Raw genomic sequence first — 21,125 nt, 5'->3', positions numbered from 1 at the left:
ACCTGCAGCCCCTGCCACAAATTAAGCACTGGAGCACAGACAGGCTAATAGAAGTAGTACCTAGGAAGTATCATGTGTAGATTTACTTTATGATTATAAACTGACTTGGGCAACCACAAATCTGATGTGGCTTTATACTATTGAAAGTTGTGTATGAACATCTTGAGACACGGATTCACAAATGTGAAAATGGTGATTGGAACAACAGCATTAAAAAGAGACACAATTATCTCTTGCTTCTTAACCCCTCCCATGCTCATGACGAGCTCAGCTCATCATGAGCCACGGTGGTCGTGTGCTCATGACGAGCTGAGCTCGTCATAACGGCCAGAACACTCGCACGCGGGGCTAATTCCCCCGCTGTGCTGAACGTTCTATGAAAACGGGTGTGGCCGTGACGAGTTCAGCTCGTCATGAGCACACGGCCACCGTGGCTCATGATGAGCTGAGCTCGTCATGAGCACCGGGGCGCTGTGCGCGCCCCCAGCCCCCACAATAGGAGTTTCACACCCATCAGGATGAAGAAACTAAAATCTTCAAATATTAGCCGTTAAGGTCACACATATATTAGCGTACACATTGGTAATTGTACCTGAACTGTTGGTTGTCGTCCAGCTGACCGTCACGGTGGGCTTTGGTGTGATGCTAGTCTTGCTGGGGTTTGATGGGGCCAAGCTGGTGCTACTTTCATTCTTGCTGTACTCAGAAGAAGATGGTGCCCCCGTGCTGGTGGCATTGCTCGTGGTGGATGAGGACGTGGCGGGCGAGGACGCGGTGGGCGAGGTCGTGGTGTCTGTTACCTGGGTGGCGTTTTCTGTCCTGGCAGGAAGTGAAGGGGTCTCTGAGACACTACTTGCAGTGGTTGGATGGCGTGTAGTAGTCCCCTCTGCAGTTGATGTAAGGTTTGCGCTCGTGGACGTGAGGTTTGCGCTTGGGGACGTGAGGTCTTGGCCACGGGCCGTGGTGGTGTTGGCAGCTAGCGTACCAGAAACCTTTGCGCTTTCCTCCACTGTTGGCACAGTGATTGCCACAGCTGTTGTGTCGTCTAAAGCAAGGAATCAAGGTCTGGAGTAAATATATCTTGTATTTGACTCCCAACAGTGCAATAATAAACAACAGAGATTAAATGGTGAAGATGTAATATAAGCGCGTTAACATATATGCTGTGCCTCGCTCTTCTATTGATTGAATATATTAATAAATAAACATACATAAAGGTCTAAATGAGAAAAAATAGAACTTTAGTCAGGCAAAAACTGACTGAAGGTGATTTATTTTCAAAATTGAAATCAATGAAACAAAAGAAAACACTGGGATAATATATATTTAAATCACAAAGCCTGTTACTACCAGACAAAAAATAGCCTATAAAAAAAAACAACCAGGGTACATAGATCCTGCCAGTTAAATAATATTTTCTACCGTGGTATTAAACACTTATGTGCAATACTAGTCCTGAGTGTGAAAATGTTTTTACACGTTCACGCTTCGCTCCCAGCTTTGCATTTAATGTACAAGATCTTAAGTTCTAGAGTCATCACTCATAATTTCACCCCAAAAAGTGACGTACACTAGCATCTTCATGAAAAAGTTGACTCCAACATGGTTTTTATTGTCAATATTCCAAAATTCACTGTTGGTACTTGTCCCTAAAATCAATATTTGTTCCATTAACATTTAGAAAATGTCATTATGATTGCAGTCAAGATTTTGTTATCGAGATCTGTAAGAAAAAGTTAAAATTATGAGGTCAAACTAATGGCATTGATGGTGCAAAACGACTTTTTAGCTGCTGTAATTTGCAACAAGAGATGAGATGTTTCCCCAACTTGCACATGGTAGGAGTTTCACTCCAGTGAAGTGCTAGAGTTCTTCCACAGAGAAAAATATTTTCCAAGGAGAAGTAGGAGAAAGTAAAACAGTGGATATTTGCACTTTGGTCTTCATTTCCCCAGAGCAGAATTGTACACCATGTAAAACCCCTCAATGCTAGCAAGGGGGAGGCAAGCTTTGAGGTCACTCTGGCTTTCATCTCAGGCAAAGGTTGGGTATGAAGGCGGCTTCCGTCACCAGCGGAGGGAGGACTATATGTCCCCGCGATACAGTGAAGGAAATCTGGGATCTAGTCTGGTGGGACAGAATTTCAAGCCAGAGGCTCTTACAGCAACCAGCTCAGAGGGTCCTGTCTGGCCAAGCTCCCCTCATGATCTGCTGCCACCAAGGGTTGAACACTAAGGTGGGCTTGGTATATGTTTGATCTCAGGAATGGTCAGACACATGCTCTGTGATTAATGTCTGAGGATGCAGGGAGCATCCTTCTGCTGCCCGCTCTGGTCCACCCGCTCTGGAAAGTGGGACTTGCACTCTGGGAGCACACTTCACAATGCACATTTTATGATTTGTTGTGTCATACCCTGGCCTAGGTCTGAGTTATACATGAGAATCTGAGTGGCAGGCTTTTGTAAGAGTAGATGTGATTTACAACAAGCTACCATGTGAGTTATACGATATGCGATATATAATGCGTGCAGCTACTCCCAGGGTGTCCCGGCGCAGACTTAGAGAGGTCGGGCAGGTGGCAGCTTTGTACAAAGAGCCAGGTTTTCAGTTTCTTCCTGAACAGCGATGAGTTACCAACAGAGCGCAGCTCCGTCGGGAGCTGGTTCCATGCTGCGGCATCAAAAAAAAGTTAGTGATCTGCCTCCTGATCTTTGACGCTGGTCCTTCGGGACCGAAGCTAGCAGTTTATTGGTGGAGCATAAGAGCTAAGGTATTCAGGGCCCGTCTGAAACAGAGCATCATGTACGAGTATCACAGCCTTAAATTTAATCCTCTCCCTAATGGTCAAGTGAAGTCCCCGCGAATAAGGGCTACTGTGTTGGCTTTTTGGCACATTCAACAGAAGGGGAGCTGCCGCATTCTGGATAAACTGCAATCTGTCCACAAGATATTCCGGCATGCTCAGATAAAGAGCATTACTGTAATCCAGTCTAGATGTGGCTAGTGCCTGAATGACTGTTTTCCTAGCAGAAAAGGAGAGTAGGGGCAGAAATTATTTTCGAGACGTCAAAATTCCAAAGCATGTACCCACAAGTTTTTTGACCTGCGGGCAAAAGGATAGTTTAGTATCAAAGGTTATTCCCAGATTTTTAACCAAGTCCGAGACTAGCACTCCGGCTACTGATTGTTGGTGAGATAAAGAGATGCAAAAGCCCACGGCTTTGGCACCCAACAGGTCCTTCATCCCTGTGTCTTGAAAACCCCAATCTTCTCTAAGAATAATTGTTATTCCTCCTCCCCTGCCTTTTGGTCTGCCTTTTTTCTACATTTTAAAACCCTTCGAAACAGCATTAGTGATAGTGGGGTTTGATTCTACTGATAGGCAGGTTTCCGTGAAACACAGAAAATTCAGGCTACCTTCCTCTAGAAGGTTGTAATTGCTGTACGTGTGTTTTTGCATCGAACGTGCATTTATCAAGGCAGCACGCACTGGAAAAGTGCCTTTTTTTTGGAATAGCGGAGCGAGGTGCATTGAACTGTTTCAGTGACCTCCTTATAGCCAAAGTGACAATCTGGGCAGTGCGTCTTATCCCCATTAACCTCTTCGTGGCTCATGACGAGCTGAGCTCGTCATGAGGCACAGTGGAGCTGTGCTCATGACGAGCTGAGCTCGTCATAACGGCCGTGGAACGCCCATGTGAGGCTAATTTCCCTCCTGTGCGGGGCGTTCCATTGAGTAGGCGGAGTCATGACGAGCTGGGCTCGTCATGAGTACTGTGGTGCCGCGTGCGGCCCCCCTCGCCACGGGGGAATTAGCCCCGCGGCGAAGGGGTTAAAAAAGGCCCCAGGCTCTATTTGGTCATTGGAGCGAGATCCAGCAGAGTCTCTCTGCTGTAGCTGATGTGCACCTTTCCGTCTATGAATTCACGGGCAGTGTGGCTGGCACTGGCCACTTCCAGGACGCTGACGGACACAGATGGGCTTGCCTTAGGTGTGCCAGTGGCGCGCCCGTGCATCGTGACCGCATTTAAGCATGAAGCCCCAGAGACACTAGGGCATGCACAACCAAAAAAATGGCAGCTTTAGTTGTCTCTCCAGAAGGCTCTTTCCTACTCACTTCCTGTGCTGCACGACTCCCCTCCCAGAGTGCGATCAGAAAAACACCGGTACGTACAATTATTATTCGAGTAAGTAAAGTCCACATTTGTAAAGCGCACAATCACCCGTAAGGGTCTCTAGGGGCTGGGGGCCGTCGGGAAGATTAAGCGAGCTATTGCCCAGAGTCACATGGTGCTGGGCTAATCTGCCGCTGGAGCCGGGGATCGAACCGTGGTCCCCAGATTCCAGCGTCAGTCGCCCTGGCCGCGGCGCCACACCTCTCCCTTATCAAGTCATTAAAAGTACTCCCTCTTCGTAACAATGTTTACCAACTTTCTACACACTTACAAATATGAAAACAAAGGAACAGGGAAAGAAGTCATTTCTCAAGTGAAAAATTTAATTGTGGTAAGGCTAGAATTAACACTCCTGTGTCCTTGAGAAAAGGAATAGTTCACCTACTAGCCCACATTAACTGACTGTTGTGAAAAGCGTTGACTAACGTAAATCCTCAATGAAGAAATGGTTAAATTAATGAAAAAGTGGCAGGTGGGTGCTGCTCTGTGCTTTATTATAATGGTAACTCATGAGTATTAATAACAACTCAACAAGAGACTTAACCAGCTAGAGGTCTGTCAACAACCTCCATGACTCTGACCAAACTCAGTATCCAAAACAAATGCACACAGAGCACCTAGGATTTTGTGGTGCATGAAATCTTGTGTTTAAGTTTTACAAAACTCATTAACCGAAGCAAACAAAGTTAGGTCATTTTTGGTATTCGGTTGCAGCGGGTAGTGGTCTAGTTGCCACTTCTTGGTCTAGCTGGATCTTAGTTAGACAGCAGGCTTATGATACTATTTAAGCAGTGACCACTGCAAAAATAAATATTTCATCCAGAAAGTCAGAAAAATGAAGGATTATTTTAAAGGATTTCAGTATATTATCTCACCACAGATGTAATGCCCTCCTTTAGGGAAGGAGCTGGGCTACAAACAACCCCGGGCCACTGACCATTTGGACAGTTGCCCATGGGCAATGATCTGTGATTAGCCGGTGCTCAATAAGGGCATTTACATCATACACTGTCGGGAGGGATCCTGGGCGGACAATGCCGGCAGTTTTCTGGTCATGAACATTCCAATTTTAAGCAAGATCCGTGTGCGGTCAGCATATATGTAAAAATATATAATGCCCAGGCATTTACTAAAAGGTTCGGATAAATGCTAATAAGCGAAGGTGAGGATGACAAATTCTGCAGTACATTGTGGAGTACGGCTTCAGAAATGGGGCAGGAGACGGGGGCTTTATATCACTATACTGTCGTCGACAACATAGACCTGTGAAAAGTAGTCTATCATCTACAACGACCTTTCCCTACATTTTAAGTTACCAATATATCTTAACTATCCTTAACTGCACCCATACTTACCTTGCAGTTGCGGCCGATGCAGGCAAGAGTGGTGGGCGGGGTGGTGGTGTGGTGGGGGGATGACAGACAAAGATGGCAAACACATTTTTTAAAAAGAAAACCACTTACCTTGCACTCGATGCGGCGAGCACAAGGTAAGTGGTTTTCTTTATCTAAATTTTATTTTCCCTCGTTGTCTGTTGACTCACCCCCCTCAATAGCGATCTTACCTGCACCAGCCACGACTATTACTTTGATAGGTAAGTATAAGTGAAATTAGTAACAATAATTATATGCTTACCTTCCAATATAGTTGAAGGTCGGTGAAAATGATACAGTATTGATGTGGTATGTAGTGTGCCACTCCACCACCTCACCCACAGTGACATAGCCTTGCTCAGATTAAGATCAGGTACCAAGCAGGGAGATTAGAACTCAGTGGTGAACTGTCTTCCACACTGCGAATATGTTTACGCAGAATCTTACGTCTTACGTAATCATCAGTGACTTCAATAGCTTCATTTTGAGACAAACCTCCGCTTCTTGGGAGTTGAATTACTAGTTTTAGAGAACTGTTATATGTGGGCCAGAGAATGGCTCTCCCATAGATTTGAAATTATGATAGCTAGCTTAAATGCTGCAAAAAACTTCCCCACCAAAGTGAGATTATAGTCATAAACCAGCCGACAGCAAATACTCTACACTGGAACCATCACAACCCAAGAGGCGAACATGCACTTATCCAACCACTAAGTCCTTTCACTCATGTAAGAGTAATGCCAATTTACTAAATCACATTATTAATTTTCCTGATTTTACCACCTGTTCTCCGTACCAGAAATGTATGAACCCTCTAAACACCTGAATGCAAGAATCCGAACAGCTCTCCAGATTATACTATGGAAAGCACAATCACATGGTGATAGCTGAACCCTGGTGAATATGTAACTCACCACCTGGAGACATAAATGTTGTTGGTTTCTCACTGACAGAAAAACTCTCTGTGAGCAAATGCTCCCAATTTACACGTGGATTTTGTAATATATTTTTACGCAAACTATACTTTGGTAGAAAATGTTTCCACAATTTAAATTTTACAACGTTCTTTCAATGCTGGTATAAAATATTAGATGAGACAAGAATTTATTTAAAATGTTTTTTTACATTATATCCATTTTGTATTGTTAAGTGCTAATCTTGTAGGTAATGTTTTTTTGTCTCTTGTTAACCGTAATATAGCATATTGATTGAATAAATGAATGGTGACGAACATGAATTGGTACCTGCGGTGTACATAGACAGACACTTTCCTCATAAATGGAGAGGAATAGTCTGGCATGGTGAACAGTTTGTTGGGGGCAAAGGGGAGGCCTTTCTAGAGGCATAAACTTGTTGGGTTGGTAGAGCAAGGAGGAGTGTTCTAGAATGGCCTATTTTACAGAAGGCAAGTGCATTGATCTGGGACTTTGTGGAGAGGAGTGGGAGACAGGATGTATTTTCCAAATATTGAGTATTATAACTAACCCTGAGCAAAGCACTACGCTACGCTCACGTAGTTTGCGAAATTTGCGCAACTACGCCCTACGCGAACTGCACGTAGCACAGTGCAAACATGCATAGTGTAGCGTAGTGCAGCGGTCATTTTTTGCTTGCTTGCGGTCCTCAACGTCAAGTTGGCGACTGCGAGCAAGCAAAATGACATCCTCGCGAGACTTTTTCCTTCCAGTTCATTGTTTTTTTGTCACCAGATCGTGTCAGACAGGAACCCACCGTAAGCAAAACAAGCATTTGCAATGCAATAGGTCTCGCATTTATTAGAGTTTGAGTTCTTGGCATTGTAAATGACAATAGCTTAAATTCTCGCAAACGTGAGACCTATAGCACTGCAAATATTTTCTGTTTCCAAGCGCCCCGTGCAGCGCTAGCACGTCAGGCCCCTTTCTTTAGACGAGCAGCGAAAGCTCTCTTTTGAACTTTTGGTCACAAAATCAAGACATCACCCAAAGATACGGACAGAGATACAGAATAATCGTTGCCATATGACAGACATTCAATTATCTCCAGATGTTGGGAGTTAGGGTTCAATGGCCTGGACAGGCGTTTTCTGGACATCTAGGGTTGCAGATGGTAACAGAGACACCTAGGATAGCTCTTAGGAACTTTTCTCTGTCGCAGAAGTTACTGGGACCTGACAATCTCTAAAGTCTCTGATCCAAGAGGGCAACACTTCAGAAGCTGATATTTTGATTTTACCCTTCTGGGAACCTCGCTAGCCCCGAACGTTGAACAGAGGGCAACAACAAGTCTTGTAATGAAGTGAGTAAACAATAGTGGGTGAGCACACTTGTGCTGGGAAGCGGGGGACTTAATGTCACTACATGAGCTGATGCATAAGTAAAGATGAACAGACATAATAAAGTCATGCTGTGAATAGGAATTTCATTGCTAATGCAGAGGACGTGAATATAGAAAGAGAATAATATCTATGCCTGAGGGAAGCAAATGCAAACTGGAAGAAGACAACATTGATCAAGTATGGGACCTAGTCATGCTGCAAGTGGAGGAGCTTAATATTGAGAAAGGACTAACTTGACAAATGACGTATTTTTAGTTGTTTTATGAAGCACAACCATCACTCAACCTGGTTTCAGAGCACTGTACCAAGGAGGGTGTGAGAACACCATGTAAGAGTAGATCATGCTTTCCCTGGTGACATTACAGAGCAAATATTACTTACAGCACAGTGTCGGTCAGAGATTAATATACCATTGTAGTATGAGGGGTGTATAATCTAGGTCATGGATCCTTGCAAACATTCTCCCTGGGCCAGAAAGTTTGGTCTGCATTATGACCGAGGTCGTATTGATGCCAGCAGGGTTTCAGTTGGACAGGGGTGCAGTTAAGGGGTAGGGATGGGGGGAGGGGTTGTAAGGTGGGCATCAAGGAGGTGAAACAAGTACATTTATTAGCTAAATTACAGTGTGAAACCAGAAACCCTGAGATCAATCCGGCTTCCACTCACATACATACATACATATATATATATATGGTTTAATAAGCAATAAAGTTGCTTCACATATAAGAGCGCTGTTGGCCATTCATGCAATACACCTAGTAAGCTGACATCTCGTGATTCGCTCGTGGCGGTGTTGTCAAGGCTTTTGGGGTGTGGAAAAATTCATGTTTAACATCTTACCTATACCATATTTGGAGGCAGTGATGATATCTTATGTACTAAAGTTAAACAGATGTTCAAGAAATAACCTTTTTATGAATCTGGAAAATCTTCCTTGTATGTTTACATGATGGTCAGTGCGTGATGTACACACTGCATCTACTCAGTCAATCATTCAGGATATGTTAAAAAAAATACATGGGGTAGGAGACAGACTTAATACGTACAAATCCCTATTAAACAACTAAGTGGGGTAGAGTGTGTGGCGTAAGATTTGAAAAAACAGTGAGAGGCTTATGCAGAATGCGTAATGCGGAGACTGCTCTTTGTTAGTGATGGATAGTGCGCAAGCTTGTGACACGTACTTGACTGGTTTTTGCACCAGACGTCTAAAACAGATTCATGAAATGGAATGTAAGGGTAAAGAAAATGCAGCGTTCTCGGTAGAGCCTCGATTTTTTATTCTTCAGAGAAGAGGAATTGGATGCAGGTGTACCTGAGCGGCCGCAGAATGGTGATCTCTTTCTATATATCAACGCTATTTAATGCCTGTTTCTCAAACCCCAAACACCACCACCGTGAGCGGAAACAGACAACCCAGCCTTCGACTGCTGCTGTTACAAAATCACAAATGGTTTGATTTTAACTTTGATGTCTGCCCCTCCTAATAAAAAACTTGCTCACACAACCGAAAACAAGCATTTCTTTCCAGGTTTAAAAAAAAAAAAAGCTGGCTCTGTGTAGCCGACGGAGGAGGGGGAGGGAATGTGAAAGTGCGCGATGCAAGCGCTACCAGCCTCCGGTGACAGGAGATGTGCACGAGTACGGAGTGCACATCTCCTGTCCGCGCGTGCCACCTTCTGTCTCCCTTCCACCACCAAAGCGGCAGCAATAGGTCTTTGCTAGCGAGACCTAAAAAGCCTCTGTCCTGCTCCAAGGAGAACGGTCCAGCTCGAACTGCCGGGACAGGTCTCCCCTGAGCAGGGACAGTGTTTTCAACTTAGTTACACCTCATCAGTGAGGTATAACTTGAGTTCTGGAGCACAATGTTCACAAGACCCACGTCTCCCCGTACCAGTTATGTGATGTTCTGGTATTTCCACCTTATAAAGCGCAACAACTCATACCCGGAGGTATATCTTGGCACTAAGCCAACACAGAAACATCGCAACAGCCTGAAACAACCAAGTCTTCAAGAGTTGTTTAAACTCGGCAAAGTTGGAACCAGTGTAACCAGTCACGCAGGGAAACAAAAAAGTAAACTGTGGAATGCTTGAATTAATCCTTAATTTTAGCGGCTGATAACTCCATATGGCTGCATCCAAGCCTATCATGTAGGTTAGAATAGTGGGAGAAAGGCAATGGCCTTGAATGCGGCCACAAGTGATCAGTGGTTAAGATTAATATAAACGTTCCATCTATCAACTTGCTTCGAGATACTGGTGCGCAGGACATCTAGCAGACCCTCCAGGATTTCGCGATTTCACGGTTTGCAGCAAAATCGGCACTTTTGTAAAAATGCCGCAATTTTTTCATGAGTGACAGGGAAATTGAAGGAATGCAAAGGTTAAAGTTGTACATTTCTATGGTAGAGCAAAACATGATTCTTTTCCTCCCAGTCCCACATCTCTAATAATCACCAGCAACAGGCTTGCGTGTGGTGACGCATATGTTTGTTTGATGTGAGCTGGGGTTTTCAGATCATTAACCCCTTGTCTGCGGGTCATATTCCCCCACTGTGCTGGGGGGCGGGGGGGCGCATACAGCGCCCCGGTGCTCATGACGAGGTCAGCTCGTCATGAGCTACGGCGCTCCGGTGCTCACGACGAGCTGAGCTCGTCATGGCCACACCCGTTCCCATGGAACGTTCAGCACAGCAGGGGAATCAGCCCAGCATGCGAGCGTTCCACGGGACGGGCGCCGTCATGACGAGCTCAGCTCGTCATGAGCACCGGAGCGCCGTAGCTCATGACGAGCTGAGCTCGTCATGAGCACCCAAGCGGTTAAAATGGACAAGCCCCTCTACAGCCATGCATTTGTCAGGACTACAAATAAAGCTATGCACTGAGGCAGGGCTGAACACGAAGTCATGCACATGATTAGTAGTACGCATGAGGCCATACACTGAGGCAGGAGTACACTTAAAACCGTGCACTGACTCAGGAGTACATATGAAGACAAGCGGTAAGGTAGGAATACACATAAAGACATGCACTGAGGCAGGAGCATATGTTTAGCTCTGCTGAAGATAAGCACTGAGACATGAGTACCTATGAAGCAATGCATCGAGACAGGAGTACATTTAAAACGATGTACCATGCCAAGAGTACATGTGAAATTAAGCAGAGGAGCAGAAGTATATGTGAAACTATGCTCTTAGGCAGCCATCCACTGAGGAAGGAGTACAAGTGAAGCCATGCAGTGAGGCAGGAGTACACGTGACTCCATGTACTGAAGTAGGAGTACGTGTGAAGCTGGGCACTGAGGCCGGAGTGCACATATAGCCATGCAGTGAGGCAGGAGTACATGTGATGCTATGAACTAAGGCAAGAGTACACATGAAGCCATGCACTGTACTGAAGTAGGAGTTCAAGTGAAGCCATGCACTGCACCAATGCAGAAGTACATGTGAAGCTATGCACTAAGGCAGGAGTACACGTAAACCCATGCAGTGAGGCAGGAACAAATGTGAAGCTATGAACTGCGGTGTGAGTACATATGAAGCCATGCACTGCACTGATGCAGGAGTAAATGTGAAGCAATGCATGGGGCAGGAGTACACATGAACCCATGAAGTGAGGCAGGAGTATATGTGAAGCTGGGCACTGAGGCAAGAGTACACATGAAGCCATGCAGTGAGGCAGGAGTACAAGTGAAGCCATACAGTGAGGCAGGAGTATATGAGAAGCTATGACCTGAGGCAGGGGTACACTTAAAGCCATGCACTGCACCGATGCAAAAGATACATGTGAAACTATGCAGTGAGGCAGGAGCACATGTGACGCTATGAACTGAGGCAGGAGTACATATAAAGCCATGCACTGCACTGATGCAGGAGTAAATGTGAAGCTATGCATGGGGCAGGAGTACACATGAACCATGTAGTGAGGCAGGAGTACATGTGAAGCTTGGCACTTAGGCAGAAGTATATGTGAAGCCATTCAGTGAGGCAGGAGTACATGTGAAGCTATGACCTGAGGCCGTACACTTGAAGCCATGTACTGCACTGAAGCAGGAGTTCATGTGAAGACTGGAAATGGACTGATGCAGGAGTACATGTGCAGCTATGCACTGATGCAGGAGTAAACGTAAATCCATGCAGTGAGGCAGGAGTACACGTGAAACTATGACCTGAGGCAGGAGTACATAAAAAGCCATGCACTGCACGGATGCAGGATCACATGTGAAGCTATGCACTGGGGCAGGGGGTCACACAAACTCATGCAGTGAGGCAGGAGTACACATGAAACTCTGACCTGAGGCAGGAGTACATTTGAAGCCATGCACTGCACTGATGCAGGAGGGCATGTGAAGCTATGCACTGGGGCAGGAGGTCATGCAAACCCATGCAGTGAGGCATGTGGAGTGCAGGTGAAGCTTTGAACTGAGGCAGGTGTAAAATTGAAGGCATGCAGTGATGTAGGACTACACGTAGTAGTAATGGAATGCACTAAATCAGCGCTTAGGAGTAATGCATGCACAGTACATTAAAAACACAGAACCTCTATTAGAGCACACATCTCACTATCTTATCACCTAATACCTGGGTACTGGTTAAACTAAGCACAGGGACACATTTGACAAGAAACGTAAAACAAGCATTGAAAAGGCAACAGGTCTCACCTCGGATTAAGTTAAAGCCATTTGCTCTGCCAAGCGAGATCCTGGCTCAGCAGCTGATGAAGATTTCACTGCGCTGTGAAGAGGCTGAAGACACCAAGGCCCATGGAGGTAGCTAGGCCTGGCAGTTGGTGATGGCGCAATGACTCAATGGCATTGTGAATTAATGAGGTAGTCAGGCCCCATGCATGGCAGTTGGTAAATGCATCTTTGATGGTCTTCTCAGAGCCTATACTAAAGCAAATTAAAGATTGCATTTCCAAGGGATAACAGCCGTCACCTGTGGGCTGCTTCTTCTGTTCCATATCCCAGGGTGCCTACTTCAAAGTGGAATACTCTGCTAAAACACTTTCCATTGATTTAAGGCTGAAAATGAATGATTATGATTAAAATAAAGTGCCGCACAAATGCCGCTAAATTGCCATATTTGTGCCGCTAAATTTCCATATTTGTGTCGCTAAGTTTCCATATTTGTGCCGCTAAATTTGCTAATCAATGCCGCTATATCCTGGGGGGTCTGATCTAGGAGCAGGAAAAGGTGGATGGTCAGGCTAGATGGTACCAGGCAGCCAGGGATAGTGAGGAGGCGGCATACTGGATGTGGTCAGGTGGCGATACAGGGTGCAGGAGGGCGCGGTGCAGAATGTCTAGGCCAGTCAGGAGTTGTGGTGCTGGGTAAGGATCTCACGGCCAGGGAAGGGGTGGATAGCTGCTGATCAGCAGCAGTCCCGCGTTGCCTGGAGTTGTTGCTTGTAGCAATGTCATCAGTTTATAGATCTCACAAATGGACGCTAACACTTGTCGCCATATTTTTTACACTCCAGAAAGCTACGCCCTTTGCAATCTTCAGACTGTTTCACTTTTCGCTGCTCATAGTTCCCAAACTCCACACATGGTGAAGGTTGAAAAGTTGTGTAAACTTCATGCACAGAAGTTTCCCACATTTTTTTCAGTGAGAGAATTCTCTTAAATTGCCATATTTGTGTATATATATATATATATATATATATATATATATATATATATATATATATATATATATATATATATATATATCATAAAAGTGAGGATTTACTGAGTCAAGTTTTAAAAAAATGTTATTCAATTCAACACAGAGATATATAAAAGCAAATCAAATTATACAAACAGGCAAGTATATCGTAAAATAAAGACATAATCACGGACTAACGCCGCCATCTATTCAATACCCTAAGTGTGCAGCTCAATGCATAGCAAAGTGCAAGATACAATTCATCACAAATGCACAAAGCATATCATAGTTAGAAAGGCTCATTGAAACCGCAATATAAAAGCATAATAAAATGCAAATCAGTGCAAAATATGCTACTAGTAAAGTGCATTGGTAAAATACTAAGCTTCCTTCAAGTACAGCACCCCTCCATGGGTTTCCTGCAATGTATGGAAATTTTAAGAATGCAGAACACACTGAAACAGATGTGTTGATTACCTAACATCTGGAGGTACATAAGAGCCTCTCTACAATTCTTAAAGGCCAGGGGTTTCACAGTGTGTTTAAGACAAAATTGAAGAAATGTACTATAAAATTTACGGAAAAATAGAAAATGCAGCAAGGTTTGCTCTGCTATCCCATCACAGGGACAAGGAGGCAAGTTGCTATCGGATACTTTTCCACCCTCAGAGAAACATTTTAAACGCCACACAGTACCCGACCTGGATCTAAAAGGGAGGGACATCTCCCAACGTGTAAGCCTCAGAGTTAAATGAAGGGATACAGCTCCTGTAGATAATGTGATAAAATAATTACGAACAGAGTAATTTCTAAAAACTTCAGTTGTTCTTTGAGAAAAGGTGAACTCTGCATAACAGGATTTAACCAACTTCTTATCAGACTTACTAATGGTCTTAGATGAGGTGAACATTTCAGAAAGACTAATGTCAGCGAAGAACTTACTGACATAGTTCAACCAGGGAATAGAGAGCGCCTTATCCTGACTGAGACAGTCTGAAATAACATCTCTATTGAAACTAGCTTTATTGTTTGACCACACACTCCCCCAGAGAGGGGAGGGGGGTTTAATGGTATCTGTAACATATTCCAAATTAAGTTCAGAATGCAAGATACAGGTGGAACTAGATGGTGGAACATTCAATACCCGCCTGCAGATTCTGTTTTCCTCTACCTGGATGGGGGGAACCATTATAATATCCCCATGAGGTGCCGCGGGGACACACAGTAATCTATAAATCTTGAGGTAAGGAGAAATAGTACCACTTCCATCCTTCTAGACAAGGCTGAACAAATATCCTGATTTGCTGAGTCTTATTGCAGCAATACTTACCTCTACAGATGTCTGCTTACCTCTGCAGATGTTTAAACTTTGCAACATAAGCACGCTTCCAAAGCTTGAAGAGTAGAGAAAACGTCATCATGTTTCGGGCATTTTGTTTTTAAAACTTTGCACACGCCTACTCGTCAAACGTGCTTTTGGCAGAAATGGTCCTTCTTTGCTCTGCTTCCCCGACTCTCATTTCCTATCTGCTATACCTTACCTTTTGTGTATTTGAACAATGTATAAGCAAATATCAGAACAGAACCCTTCCCATAGTACCGAAGTGCAAGCCAACGTAGTTCCTGCCAAGAACAGTTTGTTGCACACCCTTTCTTTTGTGTTACTTGTTTCCAATGAAAATTATTCATTTTCTTCTGGCACAGCAGTGGGTATATCTTTCTCTTCCTTTTTGCCTAACCAATACTTTTGTCTGGAGTGCGTTTGTCAGCCAGAGGTGATTAGGCAGATGGTGAGACATGAGCCAGATACTGCATTAACCATTCTGAGAATCAGTCAATAGTAACAACTCACACACTACTTTTGTTCTCAGGCAGGTCAGGGCACTTTAACTTGAAAACAAATCAGTAAATGTAGCTTGGCCAATGTTTACTGACAATTAACCCAGAAGCAGACTTTTTTCTCTAGAATCTTCACATTCTTGATGTAGACAGAAAGCTGTGATGCTGAGAGTACAGAATAGACCTGCATAGATAATTCTTTGAATCTATGTTTTTATGTTTCTTTACCACGGTATCTTATGTATCTGGCCCTGATAATCCATCAGGGATGTCACTATGCCTTCTTCGAGTTCCACTCTGTACAAGGGAGTCAGTGTGATGTCGTTGAAATGCCATAAGAGCAACACAACTCGAAGACAATGATTACAACTAAGAGATAATTCTAAGTAGGGCAGTATTTGCTCACCCACTAAATGCATATGTGGAATTGTCAATGTGCAAATTAAGTAGACTCACAAAGGGGATTATTAGTTTGCAAAAATGTGGACCTTTACCAGCTTCTCAGTGAAGATCTGCTCAACCCCTGCTAGTTGAAGCACAAGCAGCAGTTATGTTATGTTAATTTTAATTCATAAGGCGCAACATCTACCCAAAAAGGGTTTCCCGGCACCAACCAACAAGAAAACAAAACCTGTTAACAATTATTGATTAAAAAGCGAAGTTTTTAGGGATTTACGGAATTGGACGTACACATTTTCATTACGAATTGATAAAGGAAGCAAGTTCCATAAGGAAGGGCCAAGACAGGCGAAAGATCGACCTCCCATCCGAGATAGTCTAACTATGGGCACTGAGAATTTCCCTTGTGTAGATGAGCGAAGGAGATGAGAAGGAGCATAAGGATAACCCAGAGATTGCAGATACTGGGGGGCCACTCCTGTTTTGATCTTGAACATATAGCTCAGGGCTTTGAACTTAATTCGGTTCTCTACGCTAAGCCAGTGGAGTTCACGTAGATGACCAGAGACAGAAGCAGCTCTAGGAACCTGGCATAGCAATCTGGCAGCAGAGTTTTGAACCATCTGCAGCTTGCAATTCATTCCCCTAATAAAAGTGTGATAAGTGCAAGCAGTAGCAACAATTTTAGGTAAACATAAAACAGCAAAACGAAATTGCCAAACCAATTTAGAAAATCAAAGCAAAGGTTATTAAGCAAAAAGACACCAAAATGATCAAAGTCAGATAAGGGGAGCTAAAGATATGTATTTTATAAGGTTTACATGAAAAAGTGACTAGATATTGTATAGCATTAATGTCAAGAATTATTTCAGTTTACCATGACCTGAACATTTTTCAGGCTGATTACTAGTCCTGGCCCTTTGACATACCTCTGCGGGCTGGATGCCAGCCAAACTTTGCTATGTTATCAATTAGCCTGCGGCTCATCTGTTGGGTTTATGCTGTATAAAACTTCTAATCCTAACTACTACAAGCGGGTGTAGTTTAAGGTAGTTAAAGATATTATTCGGATCTGGTCAGACATCTGTAAGCAATACTCACTTCCGGTGCTGCATCAATATGCGGTGTCATGGGGTAATCCTATGCTGCCCAATATATTCCAGGACTTAATTGGGAAAGACTGGCAATATAAGGGTATTACCCGGCTGGGTCAACTGTATGATGGACAGGGGTTCCGCTTTTTTGCTGCGCTTAAAGACGAGTTTGGTCTTCTGCAAAACACGTTTTTTTACGTTTTTACAGGTTAGGGACCTTTTCATATGAGGCAAAAAGTTAATAACAATGCCGAAACCGTCGGGAATACTGGTTGGAATATATACGTGCTCTGGCCAAGGGGCTATTGGTCTAGCCTATCAGAAATTCCTTGCTAGTGCCAGTGAGGATAGCGTACAGATTGTGGCTAAATTAAGTCGGGTCCTTCGGGCTGAAATAATGGTAGAGGATATACAGGAGTCCATGGCTGTATTAGACCGTGGGGTAACATCGGTTAATTTAAAGCTGCAACAGCATCGGGTAGTATATATGTTGTATTACACACCAGAGATTATATCTAAGTGGGCCTTTCGATCTTCCGAAATATCATTCTGTCTGAAATGTAATTTTTATGCTGCAAACCTCAGGCATATGTTTGCTGACTGTCCAAGGCTTAATGGGTTATGGAGTGGGGTCTCCAGTATTCTCAGCTCGCTTCTCGGCCCAAATTTTCAGTTTATGGATAAATAAATATTCTGGGGATTAAAAGTGAGGCGGCTGGCGATATATTAATTTGTTGGCAACTATTATCATAGCATGTGCCCGTTTATGCATCGCTAGAGTCTGGATAGATAATGTCACTCCTACCGTTAATGAGTTCTGGGTTCTACTCAGGCAGGTCTATGAGATGGAACTTACTTTGGCTAAAGCTAGATGGTGCGTTCGTGGCTTAAATTTAATCGGATCTCAACCGATCGCAATGGGAGTAACCAGGCTCTGTTCACTTATGAATTGTTCTGCCACTGCCCTATGACAAATGCTTTTTTCTCTTATTTTCCTTTTTTATTGACTTTTTCTTTTTGGGAAAACTTTATTGCTTCTTAAATTTTAGTTAGGATTGTTCTTGATTACTGTCTAAGTTAAAAATACAGTTTTATATTTTATATTTATGTTTTGTTAACACTTCTAATGTAATTTATGTAATGTTTGTCTTACTTCTAGCTAAATAATAAAAAAAATACCTCTGTAATAAAAACTGATGTCCAGAGATTTTCATTTTTATTTGTGTTTTTGTATTATTAGAGAAGTAATTTAGCTTCGGTAGACATTGCAAATCCAAGTTGAATTTTTGTGGATGACATTTTTTAAAATGGCAGATGTAATTATGTGATGATGTAATATTTCAGGGACCATGAGACATATATATTTCATTTTGGTGTCAAAACATAGGTTTTAGGGACAACTAGTCTTATAGAGACGGAAAACTCCTCGGAGCAACCCTCCCACCATTTTCCCAAATGGCGGCTCTACTATGGTATGTTTGGGCAATCATATTAGTCATTTCTTTTAGCATTGTTTTTATTTCGGGTTTTCCATTGATTCAAATTCCTAATCATGAGCGAAGCAGGTGGTATCAGAGGATCTTTACCTCCTGACAGAGTGTTGCTTACTACAAAACTGAGGACTCCTTCAACAAAGAAAAATGTGTTAGGTGCCAAACTAATCCAAGAGAAAAGGTAACATCAACTGCAGCTGGACAGAAGAGAGTTCGAGATGCTGCAGAAATATGGCAAGACAAACTTCACAAAAGATTGAAACTGATGGGCGAAGAGGATCAAATATGTTATCATTTATAAATAAATAAATAAACTACCTGAAGTAGTATACAATGAAAAAAAGCCTGGAGAAAAATTGCCAAAAAATAGCAGAAACCAGTGAATCACAACAAGAGTACAAGTCTTTTGAGAAAGTGACGACAACCAAACCCAATGCACGATGAAAGAACAAAGTACAGAGTATGTGAGTCTCAAAGGGCCTACAAGTTTTTATCTACAGCTAGTATCTTCCAAGGTGAAGTTTTCAGCGAGTGGCTGATCTAAACCGTGAGGTGAATGTATTTGCAGCAGATTTGTAAGCCCACCAGAAGAACTGCATGAGTGCATGCATTCAAAAATATGAACTACCAGCGACAACGTAACAGCCAGCCTTCACTTATGTTTGCACTCTTTTTTTTTAAGTATTAAAGCCACTCTTAGGTGCTGGCTACAGGTTCACACTCAGTGAGATCAGATAAATAAGGGTCAACGTTGATGAAACTGTATTGATCCATAATATTGAAATTAAGATTTTTCTGGTGAGAATGTACGACAGAATTAGTTTTTGTCAGTCTAATAAAAAGAATGAGCCACTTATTGGAATTCTCAGCTGATTTGACTCCTGAAGTTCTTGCTGTCAAAATAAGACCACAGGATGCAGTAAAATCAGTAAGAACCATTTTAAGAAACATCTTGAAAAATTTAGATTTTGGACTTATTTACAAATTTTGTGATGCACCAGAGCGCCACAAACCATGGAAGTCAACAAGAATGCCTAATGTCGTCTTAACATTTTTTACATCATTGTTTGATATCAGCAAAGCAAAACTGTTGCAAACTAAAGTTCTTGAGTTCAGAACAGAAGCCGACAACATTGATGATGGCTTTGAATATATAAGCGAAGAAGTGGAAGACAATCTTATGAACCGACAGGCTTATGCTGTGCAAATGTTGTTTCTTTTCCAAATCATGTTTTATGAATTACATCACAGCAAAAAGAAAACTCTGCTACACATGATGACTGCCCACGTAATCTATGACAATTGCAAAAGTAGAGAGCTAATCACTTCAACGAATAGGACTGGTGTTTCAACAAATATAATGACATAGTACGGAGCAGGAACTTGTTAGCAGCTCATGAAACATTTCCAAAATCTGTGTGCTCAGCTTAAAGACCAGTCTATCCTGGCCATTTTCTGCAATGAAGGTGTCTTCCGTATTGTTGCTGACATTTTGTATGAGCAATCCAGTAGAATTTCACAATCTTTATCCAATGATGGGCATTTTCCACATGACAAAAGTTGTGTTGTGGAGTGCAGGAAGTTATCTCAGTGGATGTGGCATAGAAGATGAACTTATTGCGGCTGAAATCTTTGACAAATTAGGTTTTGCATATCTTACCTCAGAAGTGAACAAGGCACTGGGTGCATTTCATTCATAATGCATAATGAAAAACCAGGCAATGCTCAATATACTCAGTACAAAATCAGAAACCAAATTCTAAGAGTTTTTCAAAGAATATGAAGAAATATCAGAACTTTGCAAGTAATGGGGAAATGTTTTACACATGATAGCTCTAGTGAAAAACAAGGTATATGCTGATCGGAAAGGTGATTAGGAGCTGCACGTGGAGACTGTGGAGTCACTGATTACTGTGTTTCGCAAATTTGATTGCATAAACTACCTGAGATATGGGTCCTGGTATTTGGAAAGAGTGAAGAAGCTAGAGGTGAAAAAATCATACCTCTACAGAAAATACCTCCAAAGAGATTTTGTGGTGGAAGACAGAGAGGTAAGGTTCAATGCTGTGGTTTCAGATGTCACAGAAAAGCTCCAAGAGAATTGTTGGTCAGACACATAAAAGTGAATTTGTTGCTAAATGGCAGCTAGTTTACCATGAAGTCCTTTCTATTTGCAATTATTTCAGAGAGAGGAAAAATTCAAAATTAACGGACCATCATGAAACTGTTCCTCACCACGAACTTGTGGGAAAGAGAGGATAACGTTCTAATAAACATGTTGTCAGCCCTCTTAATTTCATGCAGCAACAAGGAAACCCCTTTGAAATGACTAAGCATGTGCGACTACACAGCTTCATGACCAAATAATATGTGGCTAATGATATAAAGACACGTCTACTAGGTGTCCTGGAACATGGATAGAAACTATACGCAGATCTGAAGCAGGAGAGATTTGTATTGAAACAGAAAAAACTGTTTGACATAATCACTAAAGCTAACCTTCAACGCTTTAATTGCCATTGTAAGAGTTTCGTTCAACCAGCCACTACAAAACAGGTTACAAAAAAACCAACTTTCAAAAGCACAGAGAAATGGATTTAGCAAAATAAAGGTGTTAATTTATCAAGTACATTCAGTTGCATGATCTTCTTCCAACAAATGCATTATTTGATGGTAATGCTGCAACCAAACCACTGAAGCACAAACTCGTACAAGAGTTCGAAAAAAACTTTCACCTGCAGAATTTCAATTCGAAAAGGTATCCTCATTGAAAACTGTTGTTGTT

The 21,125-nt window shown here is 42.7% G+C and overlaps 1 protein-coding gene across 1 annotated transcript in view; it reads right to left on the bottom strand.

The window, feature by feature from the left end:
• Window positions 1-21,125, bottom strand: part of CIST1 (colon, intestine and stomach enriched 1) — a 100,155-nt gene that overhangs the window by 41,759 nt on the left and 37,271 nt on the right. The window contains exon 2 of the mRNA XM_078668401.1: window positions 593-1,045. Coding sequence (XP_078524527.1) covers window positions 593-1,045 — 453 coding nt within the window. The remainder of the gene's footprint in view (window positions 1-592; window positions 1,046-21,125) is intronic.

The sequence above is a fragment of the Lissotriton helveticus genome, chromosome 12 (assembly GCF_964261635.1).
Source record: "Lissotriton helveticus chromosome 12, aLisHel1.1, whole genome shotgun sequence".
Lineage (NCBI taxonomy): Eukaryota > Metazoa > Chordata > Amphibia > Caudata > Salamandridae > Lissotriton > Lissotriton helveticus.
Note: the sequence above shows the minus strand (reverse complement) of the source record. Positions and strands in the feature narration are given on the sequence as shown.